Raw genomic sequence first — 20,576 nt, forward strand, 5'->3', positions numbered from 1 at the left:
TGAACCCAGAGTCTCTGGTGGCACAGCTAGTGCTGCGATGCAGTGCCCTAGACCACTGCACCACCCGGGAGGCTTGGGCCTCCAAGACTTAACGGCACGAGCACTGCAAGGATGACTGTCTCCAGGAAATATCCCGCCATCACAGGATCCTTCTGAGCCTATGTAGGGACCTGATTAAAACAGAAAAGCTGATTTAATTTCATTAGCATCTCGTTACTGGTAGTTTGTATGTTTTTATTGTATTTTTTTTTTTATCCGTATTTTTTTCTTCTCCTTTTTGGATCATTTTATCCACCTGTACAGTAGGTGGCGGAATGCACATATCATTGTTGCGAACGGCATTCTACCAAAGAAGAAGAACAGCAGCTGCTCTGGACGTCGTTAATCACGTGGTAATGTTATTTTGGGAGGAACGTCCCTACGTCGTGTCGGATAAGTAATTCGTCAGAGCGTACCGGAACTGCCTTTGGTAGCTGGTGCTTTGGAAACCGCATCGGTATCAATCGTCCCATCACTAGTAACGACCCGTGTGGTTGCGTCAACCTTGCTGTCAAGTTGGGTCGTAACAAAATGTGAAGAGATCTAGCTAACGATGTGATTAATATATAGTTTGCAAATTACCAACGTCTTATTGGTCAAACAAGGGATCTTTTTTTTGCCAGGTATTTCGTATGGAAACATACCGAGGATATTAATGTTTACGATAGCATGCCAGTCAGCTAGCTTGCTAATGTTTAGTTATTTGGGCACGTTTACAAATAATGTCAGTTTGCTGAACTAGCTCAGTAGCTGGTACAGTTGTCAACGGATTTAGCCAACATTAGCCTTATGCTAACAAGCTAGCTAGTGTCGTTCTGAGGTAGACAAGAAGGATTAAGCTTTAGCTCAATAAAATGATAAGTTAGATATGTTAACGTTAGTTAATGAGTTACTAGTCAAAGTTTTGTCACATACACATGGTTAGCAGATGTTAATGCGAGTTTAGCGAAATGCTTGCGCTTCTAGTCCCGACAATGCAGCAATAACCAACGAGTAATCTAACCTAACAATTACACAACAACTACCTTATACACACAAGTGTAAAGGAATGAATAAGAATATGTACATAAAGATATATGAATGAGTGATGGCCGTGCGGTATTGGCAAGATGGTATAGAGTACAGTATATACATATTGGGAGGCAGGTAGCCTAGTGGTTAGAGAGTTGGACCGGGAGGCAGGTATCCTAGTGGTTAGAGAGTTGGACCGGGAGGCAGGTAGCCTAGTGGTTAGAGAGTTGGACCGGGAGGCAGGTATCCTAGTGGTTAGAGAGTTGGACCGGGAGGCAGGTATCCTAGTGGTTAGAGAGTTGGACTGGGAGGCAGGAAGCCTAGTGGTTAGAGAGTTGGACCGGGAGGCAGGTAGCCTAGTGGTTAGAGAGTTGGACCGGGAGGCAGGTAGCCTAGTGGTTAGAGAGTTGGACCGGGAGGCAGGTAGCCCAGTGGTTAGAGAGTTGGACCGGGAGGCAGGTAGCCTAGTGGTTAGAAAGTTGGACCGGGAGGCAGGTAGCCTAGTGGTTAGAGAGTTGGACCGGGAGACAGGTAGCCTAGTGGTTAGAGAGTTGGACCGGGAGACAAGTAGCCTAGTGGTTAGAGAGTTGGACCGGGAGGCAGGTAGCCTAGTGGTTAGAGAGTTGGACCGGGAGGCAGGTATCCTAGTGGTTAGAGAGTTGGACCGGGAGGCAGGTATCCTAGTGGTTAGAGAGTTGGACCGGGAGGCAGGTATCCTAGTGGTTAGAGAGTTGGACTGGGAGGCAGGAAGCCTAGTGGTTAGAGAGTTGGACCGGGAGGCAGGTAGCCCAGTGGTTAGAGAGTTGGACCGGGAGGCAGGTAGCCTAGTGGTTAGAGAGTTGGACCGGGAGGCAGGTAGCCTAGTGGTTAGAGAGTTGGACCGGGAGACAGGTAGCCTAGTGGTTAGAGAGTTGGACCGGGAGACAAGTAGCCTAGTGGTTAGAGAGTTGGACCGGGAGGCAGGTAGCCTAGTGGTTAGAGAGTTGGACCGGGAGGCAGGTAGCCTAGTGGTTAGAGAGTTGGACCGGGAGGCAGGTAGCCTAGTGGTTAGAGAGTAGGACCGGGAGACAGGTAGCCTAGTGGTTAGAGAGTTGGACCGGGAGGCAGGTAGCCTAATGGTTAGAGAGTAGGACCGGGAGGCAGGTAGCCTAGTGGTTAGAGAGTTGGGCCGGGAGGCAGGAAGCATTCTGATACTTTACCAGTGAGGAACTCGGAGCTTATCATTCTACGTGTTTAAAAGTCTGAAATGTCATAGTTCCGAGTTGTCTTGAATGCGGCATTTCTGCAATCTTGAATCACTTCCATAATTCTTGACTCATTGAATATTCATGAGTACATGTTGCGGAAGTGACCGATTGGATTGATCCACGTAGTCTTTGCATACAGATAGTCAATGTGCCATTTCTATAATGGAACCAACTGTATTTGTTCAGGGTTGTTCACTCTGTGATGTAACTTGTCAATGATAAGGTAGCCTAATTGGGAAATGGCCAGGTGGCCTAATTGGGAAATGGCCAGGTAGCCTAACTGGGAAATGGCCAGGTAGCCTAACTGGGAAATGGCCAGGTGGCCTAATTGGGAAATGGCCAGGTGGCCTAATTGGGAAATGGCCAGGTGGCCTAATTGGGAAATGGCCAGGTAGCCTAACTGGGAAATGGCCAGGTAGCCTAACTGGGAAATGGTCAGGTAGCCTAACTGGGAAATGGCCAGGTAGCCTACCTGGGAAATGGCCAGGTAGCCTAACTGGGAAATGGCCAGGTGGCCTAAATTGGGAAATGGCCAGGTGGCCTAATTGGGAAATGGTCAGGTGGCCTAACTGGGAAATGGCCAGGTGGCCTAATTGGGAAATGGCCAGGTGGCCTAATTGGGAAATGGCCAGGTAGCCTAACTGGGAAATGGCCAGGTAGCCTAACTGGGAAATGGCCAGGTAGCCTAATTGGGAAATGGCCAGGTAGCCTAATTGGGAAATGGCCAGGTAGCCTAACTGGGAAATGGCCAGGTAGCCTAACTGGGAAATGGCCAGGTAGCCTAATTGGGAAATGGCCAGGTAGCCTAACTGGGAAATGGCCAGGTAGCCTAATTGGGAAATGGCCAGGTAGCCTAACTGGGAAATGGCCAGGTAGCCTAACTGGGAAATGGTCAAGTACCTGGGAAATGGTCAGGTAGCCTAACTGGGAAATGGTCAGGTAGCCTAACTGGGAAATGGCCAGGTTGCCTACCTGGGAAATGGCCAGGTAGCCTAACTGGGAAATGACCAGGTAGCCTAACTGGGAAATGGCCAGGTAGTCTAACTGGGAAATGGCCAGGTAGCCTAACTGGGAAATGGCCAGGTAGCCTAACTGGGAAATGGCCAGGTAGCCTAATTGGGAAATGGCCAGGTAGCCTAACTGGGAAATGGCCAGGTAGCCTAACTGGGAAATGGCCAGGTAGCCTACCTGGGAGGACTCTGATTTGACCATTTAATTACTAACATTAACAGTTGTAAACTTGAGGTATATTGAGTTCCTAGGTACATTGATGTAGGAGTCTTGTTTTGCTTACTAAAGGTACTTGGGTTGGTGACAAGTGTTCAGCTGGTCAGGAACTGCTGTGTGTGGTGGTCAATGTAACAGACAGTACGAACAACTCATCCAGCGTTGCCATGGGCCAGGACAGAGGGAAGTATGATTTCTACATCGGCCTGGGACTAGCCATCAGCTCCAGCATCTTCATAGGAGGAAGCTTCCTCCTCAAGAAGAAAGGACTACTCCGCCTGGCCAGGAAGGGACAGTGCAGAGCAGGTAGTGTTTTTGTGTTCAGTCTAGGAAAGTTGACCATTAATCAGTTAAATGGTTAAAATACATTAATTTGCATAATTTAGTTTAATTAAATTGCTGCGTGTGTGTTCTCGATAGTCATGTATCTCACTTATCACGCGCACAGCATACAGAGCCTAGTTTGATGAGCGGAATAGCCTATCACCTGTCAGACAATGTGAGAGCAGCTCCTCAAAAAGCTGGTAATGGAGTGAAATGTGCTTTGGTAAGCCCAGTCATTGGTAAGGCCAGTCATTGGTAAGGCCAGTCATTGGTAAGGCCAGTCATTTGTAAGCCCAGTCATTGGTAAGCCCAGTCATTGGTAAGGCCAGTCATTGGGAAGGCCAGTCATTGGTAAGCCCAGTCATTGGTAAGGCCAGTCATTGGTAGGGCCAGCCATTGGTAAGTAGAGTCATTGGTAAGGCCAGTCATTGGTAAGCCCAGTCATTGGTAAGGCCAGTCATTGGTAAGGCCAGTCATTGGTAGGGCCAGTCATTGGTAGGGCCGGTCATTGGTAAGGCCAGTCATTGGTAGGGCCAGCCATTGGTAAGTAGAGTCATTGGTAAGGCCAGTCATTGGTAAGGCCAGTCATTGGTAAGGCCAGTCATTGGTAGGGCCAGTCATTGGTAAGGCCAGTCATTGGTAAGGCCAGTCATTGGTAAGGCCAGTCATTGGTAAGGCCAGTCATTGGTAAGGCCAGTCATTGGTAAGGCCAGTCATTGGTAAGGCCAGTCATTGGTAAGGCCAGTCATTGGTAGGGCCAGTCATTGGTAAAGCCAGTCATTGGTAGGGCCAGTCATTGGTAAGGCCAGTCATTGGTAAGGCCGGTCATTGGTAAGGCCGGTCATTGGTAGGGCCAGTCATTGGTAAGGCCAGTCATTGGTAGGGCCGGTCATTGGTAAGGCCAGTCATTGGTAAGGCCAGTCATTGGTAAGGCCAGTCATTGGTAAAGCCAGTCATTGGTAAGGCCAGTCATTGGTAAGGCCAGTCATTGGTAAGGCCAGTCATTGGTAAGGCCAGTCATTGGTAGGGCCGGTCATTGGTAGGGCCGGTCATTGGTAAGGCCAGTCATTGGTAAGGCCAGTCATTGGTAGGGCCAGTCATTGGTAGGGCCAGTCATTGGTAAGGCCAGTCATTGGTAAGGCCAGTCATTGAGCAACAAATAACAATTCTAAATGCAAACGCGTGTTAACTGTTTTGATGGCCACGATTACAAATATATATTTTTATTGTAATTAAAGCACACCTCCCATTCAGAAAACCAGTCAGTAAATGAACACCATTTGCCTCATGCAGCGTGACACGTCTCCTTCACGTTGAGTTGATCAGGCTGTTGATTGTGGCGGGAAACTGGAATACGTTGTCGTACACGTCGATCCAGAGCATCCCAAACATGCTCAATGGGTGACATGTCTGAGTATACAGGCCATGGAAGAACTGGGACATTTTCAGATCCTTGCGGCATGGTGCCGTGCATTATCATGCTGAAACATGAGGTGATGGTGGAGGATGAATGGCACGACAATGGGCCTCAGGATCTTGTCACGATATCTCTGTGCATTCAAATTGCCATCGATAAAATGCAATTGTGTTCGTTGTCCGTAGCTTATGCCTGTCCATATCATAACCCCACTGCCACCAAAGCGCTTGCCCTCATAACGCCATACTGTCTGCCATCTGCCCGGTACAGTTGAAACCGGGATTCACCTGTGAAGAGAACAGTTCTCCAGCGTACAATTCTTCAATTGTGCAAACCCACAGTTTCATCAGCTGTCCGGGTGGCTGGTCTCAGACGATCCCGTAGGTGAAGAAAACAGATGTGGAGGTCCTGGAATGGCGTGGTTACACGTGGTCTGCGGTTGTGAGACCGGTTGGACGTACTGCCAAATTCTCTAAAATGACATTGGAGGCGGCTTATGGTAGAGAAATTAACATGACATTTTCTAGCAACAGCTCTGGTGGACATTCCTGCAGTCAGCATTGCCCACTCCCTCAAAACTTGAGAAGTCTGTGGAATTGTGTTGTGTGACAAAACTGCACATTTTGGAGTGGCCTTTTATTGCCCAGGTGCACCTGTGTAATGATCATGCTGTTTAATCAGTTTCTTAATATGCCACAACTGCCTGGTGGATGGATTATCTTGGCAAAGGAGAAATGCTCACTAACAGGGATGTAAACAAACTTGTGCACAGAATGAGAGAAAAACGCTTGTTCTGCATATGGAACATTTCTGGGATATTTTATTTAAGCTCTTGAACATGGGACCAACACTTCACATGTTGTGTTTATATTTTTGTTCAGTATAATATGACTAGGGTTGTGCTTTTTGTCTTCTGGACAATGAAAGAAAGATGATATGACAACCAATAGAACAGGAGAGAAATTCTGGTTAATGGCATGTGGAAATCTTTATAAAATAACTGCCTCCACATTGCTATGGCTACTTTGAAGGAAGGTAAAGCTCACAGTGTGAAGTGGTGGGCGACGGCCTGGTGGGCGACGGCCTGGTGGGCGACGGCCTGGTGGGTGACAGCCTGATGGCCAACCTTCTGTTGACTATAGCCTCTGCACTCCAATGGTGAATGGGAGGCGCGCTTGAATTAAATGCTGGCTTCAATGGCATACGAGTAAATCTTTATCAACATAATTGTCTCCATGTTTCTATGGTCGAATGATGAATAAGATACTAAATGAAAATATACAGCCCAATTTAATTCCACTAACTTTAGCAAATTAACCTATCGATCGATAAGCATAACGATGAAATGTATTTACATTGGCTGATATTTACATAAAATAATAAAAAGTATTATTTTGCAGTGGGGTTGTTTTTTGTCCCGGTCAATTTGGGCGGCAACATGTATCTGCTTTTATCCTTTATAATCGGCCAGAAGCGGGCAATTACCGGCTACCGGAAACCCTGTACAGTACGCACTGTAGCTCTGTGGCACTGAGACATACTATAACATGTAGCTCTGTATGGCACTGAGACATACTGTAGCATGTAGCTCTGTATGGCACTATGAGATATACTGTAACATGTAGCTCTGTATGGCACTGAGATATACTGTAACATGTAGCTCTGTATGGCACTGAGATATACTGTAACATGTAGCTCTGTATGGCACTGAGATATACTGTAGCATGTAGCTCTGTATGGCACTATGAGATATACTGTAACATGTAGCTCTGTATGGCACTGAGATATACTGTAACATGTAGCTCTGTATGGCACTGTAACATGTAGCTCTGTATGGCACTGAGACATACTGTAACATGTAACTCTGTATGGCACTGAGACATACTGTAACATGTAGCTCTGTGGCACTGAGATATACTGTAGCATGTAGCTCTGTATGGCACTGAGATATACTGTAACATGTAGCTCTGTATGGCACTGAGACATACTGTAACATGTAGCTCTGTATGGCACTGAGATATACTGTAGCTCTGTATGGCACTGAGATATACTGTAACATGTAGCTCTGTATGGCACTGAGACATACTGTAACATGTAGCTCTGTGGCACTGAGATATACTGTAACATGTAGCTCTGTATGGCACTGAGATATACTGTAGCATGTAGCTCTGTATGGCACTATGAGATATACTGTAACATGTAGCTCTGTATGGCACTGAGATATACTGTAACATGTAGCTCTGTATGGCACTGAGATATACTGTAACATGTAGCTCTGTATGGCACTGTAACATGTAGCTCTGTATGGCACTGAGACATACTGTAACATGTAACTCTGTATGGCACTGAGACATACTGTAACATGTAGCTCTGTGGCACTGAGATATACTGTAACATGTAGCTCTGTATGGCACTGAGATATACTGTAACATGTAGCTCTGTATGGCACTGTAACATGTAGCTCTGTATGGCACTGGGACATACTGTAACATGTAACTCTGTATGGCACTGAGACATACTGTAACATGTAGCTCTGTGGCACTGAGATATACTGTAGCATGTAGCTCTGTATGGCACTGAGATATACTGTAACATGTAGCTCTGTATGGCACTGAGACATACTGTAACATGTAGCTCTGTATGGCACTGAGATATACTGTAGCTCTGTATGGCACTGAGATATACTGTAACATGTAGCTCTGTATGGCACTGAGACATACTGTAACATGTAGCTCTGTATGGCACTGAGATATACTGTAACATGTAGCTCTGTATGGCACTGAGATATACTGTAACATGTAGCTCTGTATGGCACTGAGACATACTGTAACATGTAGCTCTGTGGCACTGATATATACTGTAACATGTAGCTCTGTATGGCACTGAGATATACTGTAACATGTAGCTCTGTATGGCACTGAGATATACTGTAGCTCTGTGGCACTGAGATATACTGTAACATGTAGCTCTGTATGGCACTGAGACATACTGTAACATGTAGCTCTGTATGGCACTGAGATATACTGTAGCATGTAGCTCTGTATGGCACTGAGATATACTGTAGCATGTAGCTCTGTATGGCACTGAGATATACTGTAGCATGTAGCTCTGTGGCACTGAGACATACTGTAACATGTAGCTCTGTGGCACTGAGATATACTGTAACATGTAGCTCTGTATGGCACTGTAACATGTAGCTCTGTATGGCACTGAGACATACTGTAACATGTAACTCTGTATGGCACTGAGACATACTGTAACATGTAGCTCTGTGGCACTGAGATATACTGTAGCATGTAGCTCTGTATGGCACTGAGATATACTGTAGCTCTGTATGGCACTGAGATATACTGTAACATAATAGCTCTGTATGGCACTGAGACATACTGTAACATGTAGCTCTGTATGGCACTGAGATATACTGTAACATGTAGCTCTGTATGGCACTGAGATATACTGTAACATGTAGCTCTGTATGGCACTGAGATATACTGTAACATGTAGCTCTGTATGGCACTGAGATATACTGTAGCTCTGTGGCACTGAGATATACTGTAACATGTAGCTCTGTATGGCACTGAGACATACTGTAACATGTAGCTCTGTATGGCACTGAGATATACTGTAGCATGTAGCTCTGTATGGCACTGAGATATACTGTAGCATGTAGCTCTGTATGGCACTGAGATATACTGTAGCATGTAGCTCTGTGGCACTGAGACATACTGTAACATGTAGCTCTGTGGCACTGAGATATACTGTAACATGTAGCTCTGTATGGCACTGTAACATGTAGCTCTGTATGGCACTGAGACATACTGTAACATGTAACTCTGTATGGCACTGAGACATACTGTAACATGTAGCTCTGTGGCACTGAGATATACTGTAGCATGTAGCTCTGTATGGCACTGAGATATACTGTAGCTCTGTATGGCACTGAGATATACTGTAACATGTAGCTCTGTATGGCACTGAGATATACTGTAACATGTAGCTCTGTATGGCACTGAGATATACTGTAACATGTAGCTCTGTATGGCACTGTAACATGTAGCTCTGCATGGCATATCGTTAGGTTGAATTTGTACATTTGAGGCAGGGCATTGTACATTCGAGAGAGAGCGGGTACGTTCATATTTGAGCAGCTCATAGATCACTGCACCTGCGAGTCCAGCTTAGAATGTGGAAGCAACAGACTGGTGCAAACATGCAGAAGGCTGAGTTGACAGTTCTATATAAACACCCAAATGGTACCCTATTCCCTATGCAGTGCACTACTTTAGACCAGAGCCCTATGGTACCCTATTCCCTATGTAGTGCACTACTTTAGACCAGAGCTCTATGGTACCCTATTCCCTATGTAGTGCACTACTTTAGACCAGAGCCCTATGGTACCCTATTCCCTATGTAGTGCACTACTTTAGACCAGAGCCCTATGGTACCCTATTCCCTATGTAGTGCACTACTTTAGACCAGAGCCCTATGGTACCCTACTCCCTATGTGGTGCACTACTTTAGACCAGAGCCCTATGGTACCCTATTCCCTATGTAGTGCACTACTTTAGACCAGAGCTCTATGGTACCCTATTCCCTATGTAGTGCACTACTTTAGACCAGAGCTCTATGGTAGCATATTCCCTATGTAGTGCACTACTTTAGACCAGAGCTCTATTGTACCCTATTCCCTATGTAGTGCACTACTTTAGACCAGGGCTCATAGGAAGTAGTGCCCTTTGGGACACAGACCAGATAAAGATGCAGCTAGTGTCATACAGGGTCAAAGTTCACTGTTGCCAAACCTTCAGCGTGACGACATCAGAACATGTAACCCTGGTAGTTACCATAACACCCTAGAGCTTGACAGTCCAGCTGATATGGTGGCACTCCAGTGCATGACATTGTATTATTGAACGTACATTTGAATATATTTGAATAGTAATATAGTCCTGTTGTTTTTGTTTAGGCCAGGGCGGACATGCATATCTTAAAGAATGGCTCTGGTGGGCTGGCTTATTATCAAGTAAGTGAACATTTCTACACTAAGATGACGTGTTTCAGTTCACAGTTTCCATCTTGTTTTCTGTGGTTGTGTTTTACTAGATGTATCTGTTCACCTTCGTATGTGGGGTTGATATATCTGTGTTTTCACAGTGGCAGCTGGAGAAGGGGCGAACTTTGCAGCGTATGCCTTCGCTCCTGCTACTCTCGTCACCCCTCTGGGGGCCCTCAGTGTGCTGGTCAGGTAGGTCACCCCTCTGGGGGCCCTCAGTGTGCTGGTCAGGTAGGTCACCCCTCTGGGGGCCCTCAGTGTGCTGGTCAGGTAGGTCACCCCTCTGGGGGCCCTCAGTGTGCTGGTCAGGTAGGTCACCCCTCTGGGGGCCCTCAGTGTGCTGGTCAGGTAGGTCTGAACTACATCTGAACTACAGACAGAAGGCAGATCATTAATGTACAGGCTGAACTTCAGACCCAGTACAGACGGAAGGCAGATCATTAATGTACAGGCTGAACTACAGACCCAGTACAGACAGAAGGTAGATCATTAATGTACAGGGTGAACAGGAGGGGCCCCAGTATTGACCCTTGGGGCACGCCCACATCATAGCTAAGAGTGGGCGACAGCTCATTGCTCACTCTGACACACTGGGTTCTGCCTCCAAGGTATGATTTCATCCATCTCAAGGCATCGGGTGAAAGGTTGAACTTGGACAGTTTTGTGATGAGCATTTTTACATTACTATTAGGCTTGGGTGATATACCGGGGTATTTCGAAATACCGACGTTATGCTTTTCAATACCCAAAATATGAATGGATTTTTATGCCGTATCTCCCAGCCCTAACTTTCTGTTTCCTATTTGTATCATGTTAAATATTAGTCACTATCAGTATGGACAGGCAGAGGTGATGAAGATGGTGCTGACAGACAGCTCTGCTCCTAAGCAACTTAGTTTGTGTTATTTCAGAACGTACATACAGCTGGATATCAGAGCGGCGGTAACTCACCAGCATTACCACCATAAATACCACTTTCAAGAATTGGATCCTTTGTTCGTACCCCCCCAAGGAAATGTAACTTATCCCAGAGGCTGCACCACGATGCCGCCGGTGGAGAAGAGGTATTGGGAGAGATAACCCGGAGTGGACTTCTAGTCTGACTCTGGAGGCATGCACACCATCCACCTCTTCTGAACAATAAAGTAGACGAGCTCAGGGCGAGGATCTCCTTCCAGAGAGACATCAGGGACTGCAACATACTTTGTTTCACAAAATCATGGCTCTCTCTGGATATACTGTCCTCGTCCATACAGCCAGCTGGGTTCTCAGTTTATCAAGCAGACAGGAATAAAGAACTATCCGGGAAGAAGAAAGGCGGTGGTGTATGTTTCATGATTAACTACTGTGATAACATACAGGAACTCAAGTCCTTTTGTTCACCTGACCTAGAATATCTCACAATCAAATGCCGATCGTATTACCTCCCGAGAGAATTCTCTTCAGTCGTCACAGCCGTGCATATATCCCCTCAAGCCGATACCACAATGGCCCTCAAAACTTGGCTGGAGTGTTTACAGACATATAACATTTCTCCCTATCCCAGTCTGCTGTCCCCCACATGCTTCAAGATGGCCACCATTTCTTTCTTGTGGACAGGAACAAAGGTAACTGAACTAAATGACTACACTACCCCAATAGATCCACAGATGATGCACTGCCCTGTCCCATCTGGACAAGAGGAATACCTATGTAAGAATGCGTTCATTGACTACAGCTCAGCATTCAACACCATAGTTCCCTCCAAGCTCATCATTAAGCTTGAGGCCTTGGGTCTCAACCCTGCCCTGTGTAACTGCAGCCACCACCTGCTTGACAATATGAAGAGTGGTACTCAGTGGTGTGTTGTGCTGGATTTTCCCCCAAACATAACACTTTTGTATTCAGGACATAAAGTTAATTTCTTTGCCACATTTTTTGCAGTATTACTTTAGTGCCTTATTGCAAACAGAATGCATGTTTTATTCTGTACAGGCTTCCTTTTCACTCTGTCAATTAGGTTAGTATTGTGGAGTAACTACAATGTGGATCCATCCTCAGTTTTCTTCTATCACAGCCATTAAATCCCAGAGCTGTTCCCTTCCTCTCCGAAAACGGAGGACGCCTGTATCTTTGTCGTGACTGGATGTATTGATACACCATCTAAAGTGTAATTTAATAACTTCACCATGCTCAAAGGGGTACTGTCTACTTTTATGAAAAATGTTTAACCATCTACCTATAGGAGCCCTTTGCGAGGCAGTGGAAAACCTCCCTGGTCTTTGTGCTTGAATCTGTTTGAAATTCACTGCTCGACTGAGGAACCTGACAGAGCTGGTGTAACTGAGTCAGGTTTGTAGGCCTCCTGACAGAGCTGGTGTAACTGAGTCAGGTTTGTAGGCCTCCTGACAGAGCTGGTGTAACTGAGTCAGGTTTGTAGGCCTCCTGACAGAGCTGGTGTAACTGAGTCAGGTTTGTAGGCCTCCTGACAGAGCTGGTGTAACTGAGTCAGGTTTGTAGACCTCCTGACAGAGCTGGTGTAACTGAGTCAGGTTTGTAGGCCTCCTGACAGAGCTGGTGTAACTGAGTCAGGTTTGTAGGCCTCCTGACAGAGCTGGTGTAACTGAGTCAGGTTTGTAGGCCTCCTGACAGAGCTGGTGTAACTGAGTCAGGTTTGTAGGCCTCCTGACAGAGCTGGTGTAACTGAGTCAGGTTTGTAGGCCTCCTGACAGAGCTGGTGTAACTGAGTCAGGTTTGTAGGCCTCCTGACAGAGCTGGTGTAACTGAGTCAGGTTTGTAGGCCTCCTGACAGAGCTGGTGTAACTGAGTCAGGTTTGTAGGCCTCCTGACAGAGCTGGTGTAACTGAGTCAGGTTTGTAGGCCTCCTGACAGAGCTGGTGTAACTGAGTCAGGTTTGTAGGCCTCCTGACAGAGCTGGTGTAACTGAGTCAGGTTTGTAGGCCTCCTGACAGAGCTGGTGAAACTGAGTCAGGTTTATAGGCCTCCTGACAGAGCTGGTGTAACTGAGTCAGGTTTGTAGGCCTCCTGACAGAGCTGGTGTAACTGAGTCAGGTTTGTAGGCCTCCTGACAGAGCTGGTGTAACTGAGTCAGGTTTGTCGGCCTCCTTGCTCGCACACGCTTTTTCATTTCTGCCCACACATTTTCTATAGGGTTGAAGTCAGGGCTTTGTGATGGCCACTCCAATACCTTGACTTTGTTGTCCTTAAGCCATTTTGCCACAACTTTGGAAGTATGCTTTGGGTCATTGTCCATTTGGAAGACCCCTTTGTGACCAAGCTTTAACTTCCTGACTGATGTCTTGAGATGTTGCTTCAATATACCCACATAATTTTCTTACCTCATGATGCCATCTATTTTGTGAAGTGCAACCGGTCCCTCCTGCAGCAAAGCACCCCCACAGCATGATGCTGCCACCCCCGTGCTTCACGGTTGGGATGGTGTCCTTCGGCTTGCAAGCCCTTTTTCCTCCAAACATAACGATGGTCATTATGGCCAAACAGTTCTATTTTTGTTTCATCAGACCAGTGACATTTCTCCAAAAATTATAATCTTTGTCCCATGTGCAGTTGCAAACTGTAGTCTGGCTTTTTATGGCGGTTTTGGAGTAGTGGCTTCCTCCTTGCTGAGCGGCCTTTCAGGTTATGTTGATATAGGACTCGTTTTACTGTGGATATTGATACTTTTGTACCTGTTTCCTCCAGCATCTTCACAAGGTCCTTTGCTGTTGTTCTGGGATTGATTTGCACTTTTCACACCAAAGTACATTCATCTCTAGGAGACAGAACACGTCTCCTTCCTGAGCGGTATGACGGCTGCGTGGTCCCATGGTGTTTATACTTGCGTACTATTGTTTGTACAGATGAACTTGGTACCTTCAGGCGTTTGGAAATTGCTCCCAAGGATGAACCAGACTTGTGGAGGTCTACACATTTTTTTCTGAGGTCTTGGCTGATTTAAAAAAAAATGTTCCCATGATGTCAAGCAAAGAGGCACTGAGTTTGAAGGTAGGCCTTGAAATACATCCACAGGTACAAGCCATGGCATCATTTTCTGGAATTTTCCAAGCTATTTAAAGGCAGAGTCAACTTAGTGTTTGTAAACTTCTGACCCACTGGAATTGTGAGACAGTGAATTATAAGCGAAATAATAATTGTCTGTAAACAATTGTTGGAAAAATTACTTGTGTCATGCACAAAGAAGATGTACGATCTGACTTGGCAAAACTATAGTTTGTTAACAAGAAATTTGTGGAGTGGTTGAAAAACTAGTTTTAATGACTCCAACCTAAGTGTATGTAAACTTCAACTGTACACTGCTGCCATCTAATGGCCAAAATCTAAATTGTGCCTAAACTGGAATAATACATTTCTCTTGCATTTCTAAAAGCACGTTTTTTGTTCTTTGTATTATCTTTTACCAGATCTAATGTGTTATATTCTCCTACATTCCTTTAATTAATTTCACATTTTCACAAACTTCATGGTATCAATAATATGCATGTCCTTGCTACAGGTCCTGAGCAACAGGCAGTTAGATTTGGGTATGTGATTTTAGGTGAAAATTGAGCACAGTGAGTCCATGCAACTTATGTGCCTTTTCGCTCCTGATCTTATTGAGGCTTGCTCTAACAAAGGGGCTGAATATGAATTGACTCATGACATTTCAGCCTTTCATTTTGTAATTTGTAAACATTTCTAAAAACATCATTCCACTTTGACATTATGCAGTATTGTGTGTAGGCAAGTGACATTGTATCCATTTTACACCGAACCAAAATATAAAGGCAACATGTGAAGTGTTGGTCCCGTGTTTCATGAGCTGAAATAAAAGATCCCAGGAATGTTTCATTCGCACAAAAAGCTTATTTCACTCAAATTTTGTGCACATCCCTGTTAGTGAACATTTCTCCTTTGCCCAGATAATCCATCCACCTGACAGGTGTGGAAAATGAAGAAGCTGATTAAACAGCATGATCATTACACAGGTGCACCTTGTGCTGGGGACAATAAAAGGCCACTCTACAATGTGCAGTTTTACATGTCTCAAGATTTGAGGGAGCGTGCAATTGTCATGTTGACTGCAGGAATATTTGCCAGATAATTCCTCCCATCAGCCCAACTCCAGTCCCCCAACAGCCCAACTCCAGTACCTCCAACAGCACACGTTATTGTAACCCCGGGCAAACCTGATTCAACTTGAGGGTTTGATGATTAGTTGACAAGTTGAATCAGGTGTGCTTGTCAGTTAGGCCGGTTGGACCATATGGTCTAACAGTCCTATTCACAATGATGTTTTGCTCTAACCCCTGTAGACTTCTTACTAGAAACTACCAAGCCATAGTATTTGAATATCTCTTTAGCAAGATATTTACTGTGTTGTTGCAGGGCTGTGTGTCCATGATGTAACGGTGTGTGTGTTGTTGCAGTGCTGTAACGGTGTGTGTGTTGTTGCAGTGCTGTAACGGTGTGTGTGTTGTTGCAGTGCTGTAACGGTGTGTGTGTTGTTGCAGTGCTGTGTGTCCATGATGTAACGGTGTGTGTGTTGTTGCAGGGCTGTGTGTCCATGATGTAACGGTGTGTGTGTTGTTGCAGTGCGGTGCTGTCCTCGTACTTCCTGACCGAGCGTCTGAACCTGCACGGGAAGCTGGGCTGTCTGCTCAGTATCTTGGGCTCTACTACCATGGTGATCCACGCCCCTCAGGAGGAAGAGATCAACAGTCTGGACCACATGGCTCGGAAACTGGTCCAGCCAGGTCGGTACCAGACAGGAGAGGGAAACTGGTCCACCCAGGTCAGTACGTACCAGACAGGAGAGGGAAACCGGTCCAGCCAGGTCAGTACCAGACAGGAGAGGGACACTGGTCCACCCAGGTCGGTACCAGACAGGAGAGGGAAACTGGTCCAGCCAGGTCGGTACCAGACAGACAGGAGAGGGAAACTGATCCACCCAGGTTGGTACCAGACAGGAGGTGGGTGGAGGAGATAATTTGGGCTAGAGTACAACATTCTTCGGTTTAACTTTTGTAATGGGAGTAATTATTTTCCTGTATTTGAGTGACTTATGGATTGATATACACTGCTCAAAAAAATAAAGGGAACACTGAAACAACACAATGTAACTCCAAGTCAATCACACTTCTGTGAAATCAAAATTGTCCACTTAGGAAGCAAAACTGATTGACAGTAAATTTCACATGCTGTTGTGCAAATGGAATAGACAACAGGTGGAAATTATAGGCAATTAGCAAGACACCCCCAATAAAGGAGTGGTTCTGCAGGTGGTGACCACAGACCACTTCTCAGTTCCTATGCTTCCTGGCTGATGTTTTGGTCACTTTTGAATGCTGGCGGTGCTTTCACTCTAGTGGTAGCATGAGACGGAGTCTACAACCCACACAAGTGGCTCAGGTAGTGCAGCTCATCCAGGATGGCACATCAATGCGAGCTGTGGCAAGAAGGTTTGCTGTGTCTGTCAGCGTAGTGTCCAGAGCATGGAGGCTCTACCAGGAGACAGGCCAGTACATCAGGAGACGTGGAGGAGGCCGTAGGAGGGCAACAACCCAGCAGCAGGACCGCTACCTCCACCTTTGTGCAAGGAGGAGCAGGAGGAGCACTGCCAGAGCCCTGCAAAATGACCTCCAGCAGGCCACAAATGTGCATGTGTCTGCTCAAACGGTCAGAAACAGACTCCATGAGGTATGAGGGCCCGACGTCCACAGGTGGGGGTTGTGCTTACAGCCCAACACTGTGCAGGACGTTTGGCATTTGCCAGAGAACACCAAGATTGGCAAATTCGCCACTAGCGCCCTGTGCTCTTCACATATGAAAGCAGGTTCACACTGAGCACGTGACAGACGTGAGAGTCTGGAGACGCCGTGGAGAACGTTCTGCTGCCTGCAACATACTCCAGCATGACCGGTTTGGCGTTGGGTCAGTCATGGTGTGGGGTGACATTTCTTTGGGGGGCCGCACAGCCCTCCATGTGCTCGCCAGATGTAGCCTGACTGCCAATAGGTACCGAGATGAGATCCTCAGACCCCTTGTGAGACCATATGCTGGTGTGGTTGGCCCTGGGTTCCTCCTAATGCAAGACAATGCTAGACCTCATGTGGCTGGAGTGTGTCAGCAGTTCCTGCAAGAGGAAGGCATTGATGCTATGGACTGGCCCGCCCGTTCCCCAGACCTGAATCCAACTGAGCACATCTGGGACATCATGTCTCGCTCCATCCACAGACTGTCCAGGAGTTGGCGGATGCTTTAGTCCAGGTCTGGGAGGAGATCCCTCAGGAGACCATCCGCCACCTCATCAGGAGCATGCCCAGGCGTTGTAGGGAGGTCATACAGGCACGTGGAGGCCACACACACTACTGAGCCTCATTTTGACTTGTTTTAAGGACTTTACATCAAAGTTGGATCAGCCTGTAGTGTGGTTTTCCACTTTAATTTTGAGTGCGACTCCAAACCAGACCTCCATGGGTTGATACATTTGATTTCCATTGATAATTTTTGTGTGATTTTGTTGTCAGCACATTCAACTATGTAAAGAAAAAAGTATTTAATAAGAATATTTCATTCATTCAGATCTATGATGTGTTATTTTAGTGTTCCCTTTATTTTTTTGAGCAGTGTATAATAAACATGGTGATTGATATGATAAACATGGCGAGTGACTTATGGATTGATATGATAAACATGGTGAGTGATTTATGGATTGACATGGTGAGTGACTTATGGATTGATATGATAAACATGGTGAGTGATTTATGGATTGACATGGTGAGTGACTTATGGATTGATATATAATGAACATGGTGAGTGACTTATGGATTGATTTAATATAAATCTGGCTGCTGTTTACAGAACATTTGGTGTCGTCTGATTTAATATATATAAGAATGTTACTTTTTCTATGCTGGATGTTGTCTCCCTGTTGCAACTTGATTTAGGATCGACTTTATCCCGGACTGCTCTTTTAATCCCCTTTACAAGTGGTCTCTTGTAGCTCAGTTGGTAGAGCATGGTGCTGGTAATGCCAGGGTAGTAGGTTTGATTCCCGGGACCACTCATTTGTAAAAGTGTATGCACATGACTCGCTTTGGATGAAAGCATCTCCTTCGTTATGTTTCTAATGATCCTTCCTCTTCCTCAGGTTTCCTGGTGTTTGCCACCTTCGTCATCATCGTAGCGCTCATCTTCATCTTGGTGGTGGGCCCTCGGCACGGCCAGACCAACATCATGGTGTATATTACCATCTGCTCTGTGATAGGAGCTCTGTCGGTGTCGTGTGTGAAGGGGTTGGGCATCGCCATCAAAGAGGCCATAGCTGGGAGGTCCGTGGTGGGGAACCCTTTAGCCTGGGTGTTACTGCTCGGGCTGGTGGCCTGCGTCTCCACTCAGATCAACTACCTGAACAAGGCTCTGGATATCTTCAACACGTCCCTGGTCACACCCATCTACTACGTGTTCTTCACCACCTCAGTCCTCTCCTGCTCTGCCATCCTCTTCAAAGAGTGGGAGCACATGGCTACTGCGGATGTTATCGGGACTCTGAGTGGGTTCCTGACCATTATAGTTGGTATCTTTCTGCTCCATGCCTTTAAGGACCTTAGTGTGAGCCTGTCCACGCTGGCGGTGTCCATCAGGAAGGACGAGAGGCCCGGGCCGGCAGCTAACGGAGTGGCAACACACGGCAGCTACGAACTGCTTCGCAATGACTCCACAGACATGAACCTGGAGGAGAGGGAGGTGGGCCTGCCGTTTGACAGCCTGTCCAGGAGGAATGGTGATATGACAGCCTCTTAGAGGAACTAGCTGGCGGCCTGGTGTAGTTCTACTGACTAGGACCATTACATTGGTGTGTTTGCTTCGACCAACTGATTGTATTTCCCTTCTGTTTCCCTGGATATCTGACTACGTGGACGGAGCTTCATCTCCATAGAGTGGTCAGTAGTCTACTCCACATGTTTAACCAGCCACTGAGTGTCTACAAATCCACAGATTTATTTAGGTAAAATATCCTTATTCAACCCCTGGTCTTTGTCTGGTCAATATGACACTTGAAAGGAAGAGTTCTGAAAATCACCATTAACCTTTTTTTTTTTGTATTGTTTGCATAATTTTTTTTCTCAAAGAACAAGCAGAGATTTGTTATATATTTATTGAATTAAAAATGATTCCAAAAAGGCACAGTGAATAAATGGTTATAAGTAAGAACTTGGTCTCCTTTAAGCTGCTAATCATACTACTTCTCATTGACTACAGGCTACTGTTCACCAATAACATCCCACCACCGCAAACCCCTTAAATAATCATTTGATAGTTTAAATGCTCCATAAAACAGAAGAGTTTAGAATGAAAACGGCTATTAAGATCATAAGGCACAATTGGGTACAAACAGTTCGTCAGGAAAGTTAGACCTCAAGCCCTGTTCACACTGGCGGTTTGAAGTGACCCGATCTGCTTCCTGCCGTCTGAACAGCCAAAAAACACACGGAAGCAGATATTTCAAGCCACATTTGTAGGGGACTTGCCTGAATGGTCAAATCTGATTTATTTCCCCAACATATCTTGTTGCTTGCTAGCTACTCTGACAGTTTGACAAGAACTAACTAGCGTGTTATTTAGAAACGAATGAGTGATTGTGCTAGAAAGCCCAACGGCTAGCTAGTTGACTGCTGTGGCGAGCAAGAGAGGACTCGTTTTGAAAAGTTGGATCATCTCATCCTTCGAGGCAGGGGTGTCATACTCACCACCACCAATCAGCCTACACCACTGTGCACTCACACCTGTTGTTACTATGACAACCAGCGTAGCGATGTCAGCTGTTTGAGCATTTAGGCATTAAGTGTGAACAAGGCTTTAGTCTCATGGTCCGGTGCTGCTTTAAAACCTAAAAGGTGGAAGAAGCAGATTAAGGAATATTGCGTGTCTAGTCTGATGGGATACGTTCCAAAAGGCACCCTATTCCCTATGTAGTGCCGTTTATATAAAGTAGTGTCCTATATAGGGCATAGGGTGCCATTTCAGACACATCCTTTGTGTCTAGTCTGACACAGGATGGTACTATAGGAAACGTGCACCGGTCAATCTCAGTTGCTGGCCAGGGATTGGTGGATAGGAGGCTGGAAACACCGGACGTGCTCCACTGGCATGTTCTCTCCATCACCTGACTTCAGGTACTTGTTCAGGATGGCAAAGATCTCATCGTTGAGGACCTGGAACTTGCGGATTCTGTCCACCATCTTTTTAAGAGGCTGAG

At 46.0% G+C, this 20,576-nt stretch overlaps 2 protein-coding genes across 8 annotated transcripts in view; one reads left to right on the top strand and one right to left on the bottom strand.

Annotated features, from left to right (window-relative positions):
• The first annotated feature begins 421 nt into the window (after window positions 1-421).
• LOC139409595 (magnesium transporter NIPA2-like) lies at window positions 422-19,525 on the top strand. 4 transcript variants are annotated; one of them, XM_071154997.1, is made up of 6 exons: window positions 422-662; window positions 3,597-3,830; window positions 10,232-10,288; window positions 10,420-10,510; window positions 15,911-16,071; window positions 18,468-19,525. In XM_071154997.1, the coding sequence occupies exons 2-6, from the start codon at window positions 3,692-3,694 to the stop codon at window positions 19,118-19,120; spliced, it is 1,101 nt and encodes a 366-aa protein (XP_071011098.1). In that variant the 5' UTR covers window positions 422-662; window positions 3,597-3,691; the 3' UTR covers window positions 19,121-19,525. The 4 variants fall into 4 exon arrangements, with proteins under 4 accessions (XP_071011098.1, XP_071011101.1, XP_071011100.1 ...); XM_071155000.1 differs by having other exon boundaries at window positions 469-662; window positions 15,911-16,109; XM_071154999.1 differs by having other exon boundaries at window positions 469-594.
• Window positions 19,458-20,576, bottom strand: part of LOC139409594 (cytoplasmic FMR1-interacting protein 1 homolog) — a 78,775-nt gene continuing 77,656 nt past the window's right edge. For all 4 annotated transcript variants that reach the window (XM_071154992.1, XM_071154993.1, XM_071154994.1 and 1 more), the window contains one exon: window positions 19,458-20,571. In XM_071154992.1, coding sequence (XP_071011093.1) covers window positions 20,407-20,571 — 165 coding nt within the window. In that variant the 3' untranslated portion in view covers window positions 19,458-20,406. The remainder of the gene's footprint in view (window positions 20,572-20,576) is intronic.

The sequence above is a fragment of the Oncorhynchus clarkii genome, chromosome 5 (genome assembly GCF_045791955.1).
Source record: "Oncorhynchus clarkii lewisi isolate Uvic-CL-2024 chromosome 5, UVic_Ocla_1.0, whole genome shotgun sequence".
Taxonomy (NCBI): Eukaryota; Metazoa; Chordata; class Actinopteri; order Salmoniformes; family Salmonidae; genus Oncorhynchus; species Oncorhynchus clarkii.

Bases quoted from the DNA above. Each gene is read 5' to 3' on its own strand.
- LOC139409595 (XM_071154996.1), top strand. From the start codon at position 10,260: ATGGCTCTGGTGGGCTGGCTTATTATCAA. The intron at 10,289-10,419 runs GTAAGTGAACAT...GTGTTTTCACAG, and splicing joins GTGGGCTGGCTTATTATCAA to TGGCAGCTGGAGAAGGGGCG. The intron at 10,667-15,910 runs GTAGGTCTGAAC...GTGTTGTTGCAG, and splicing joins GCCCTCAGTGTGCTGGTCAG to TGCGGTGCTGTCCTCGTACT.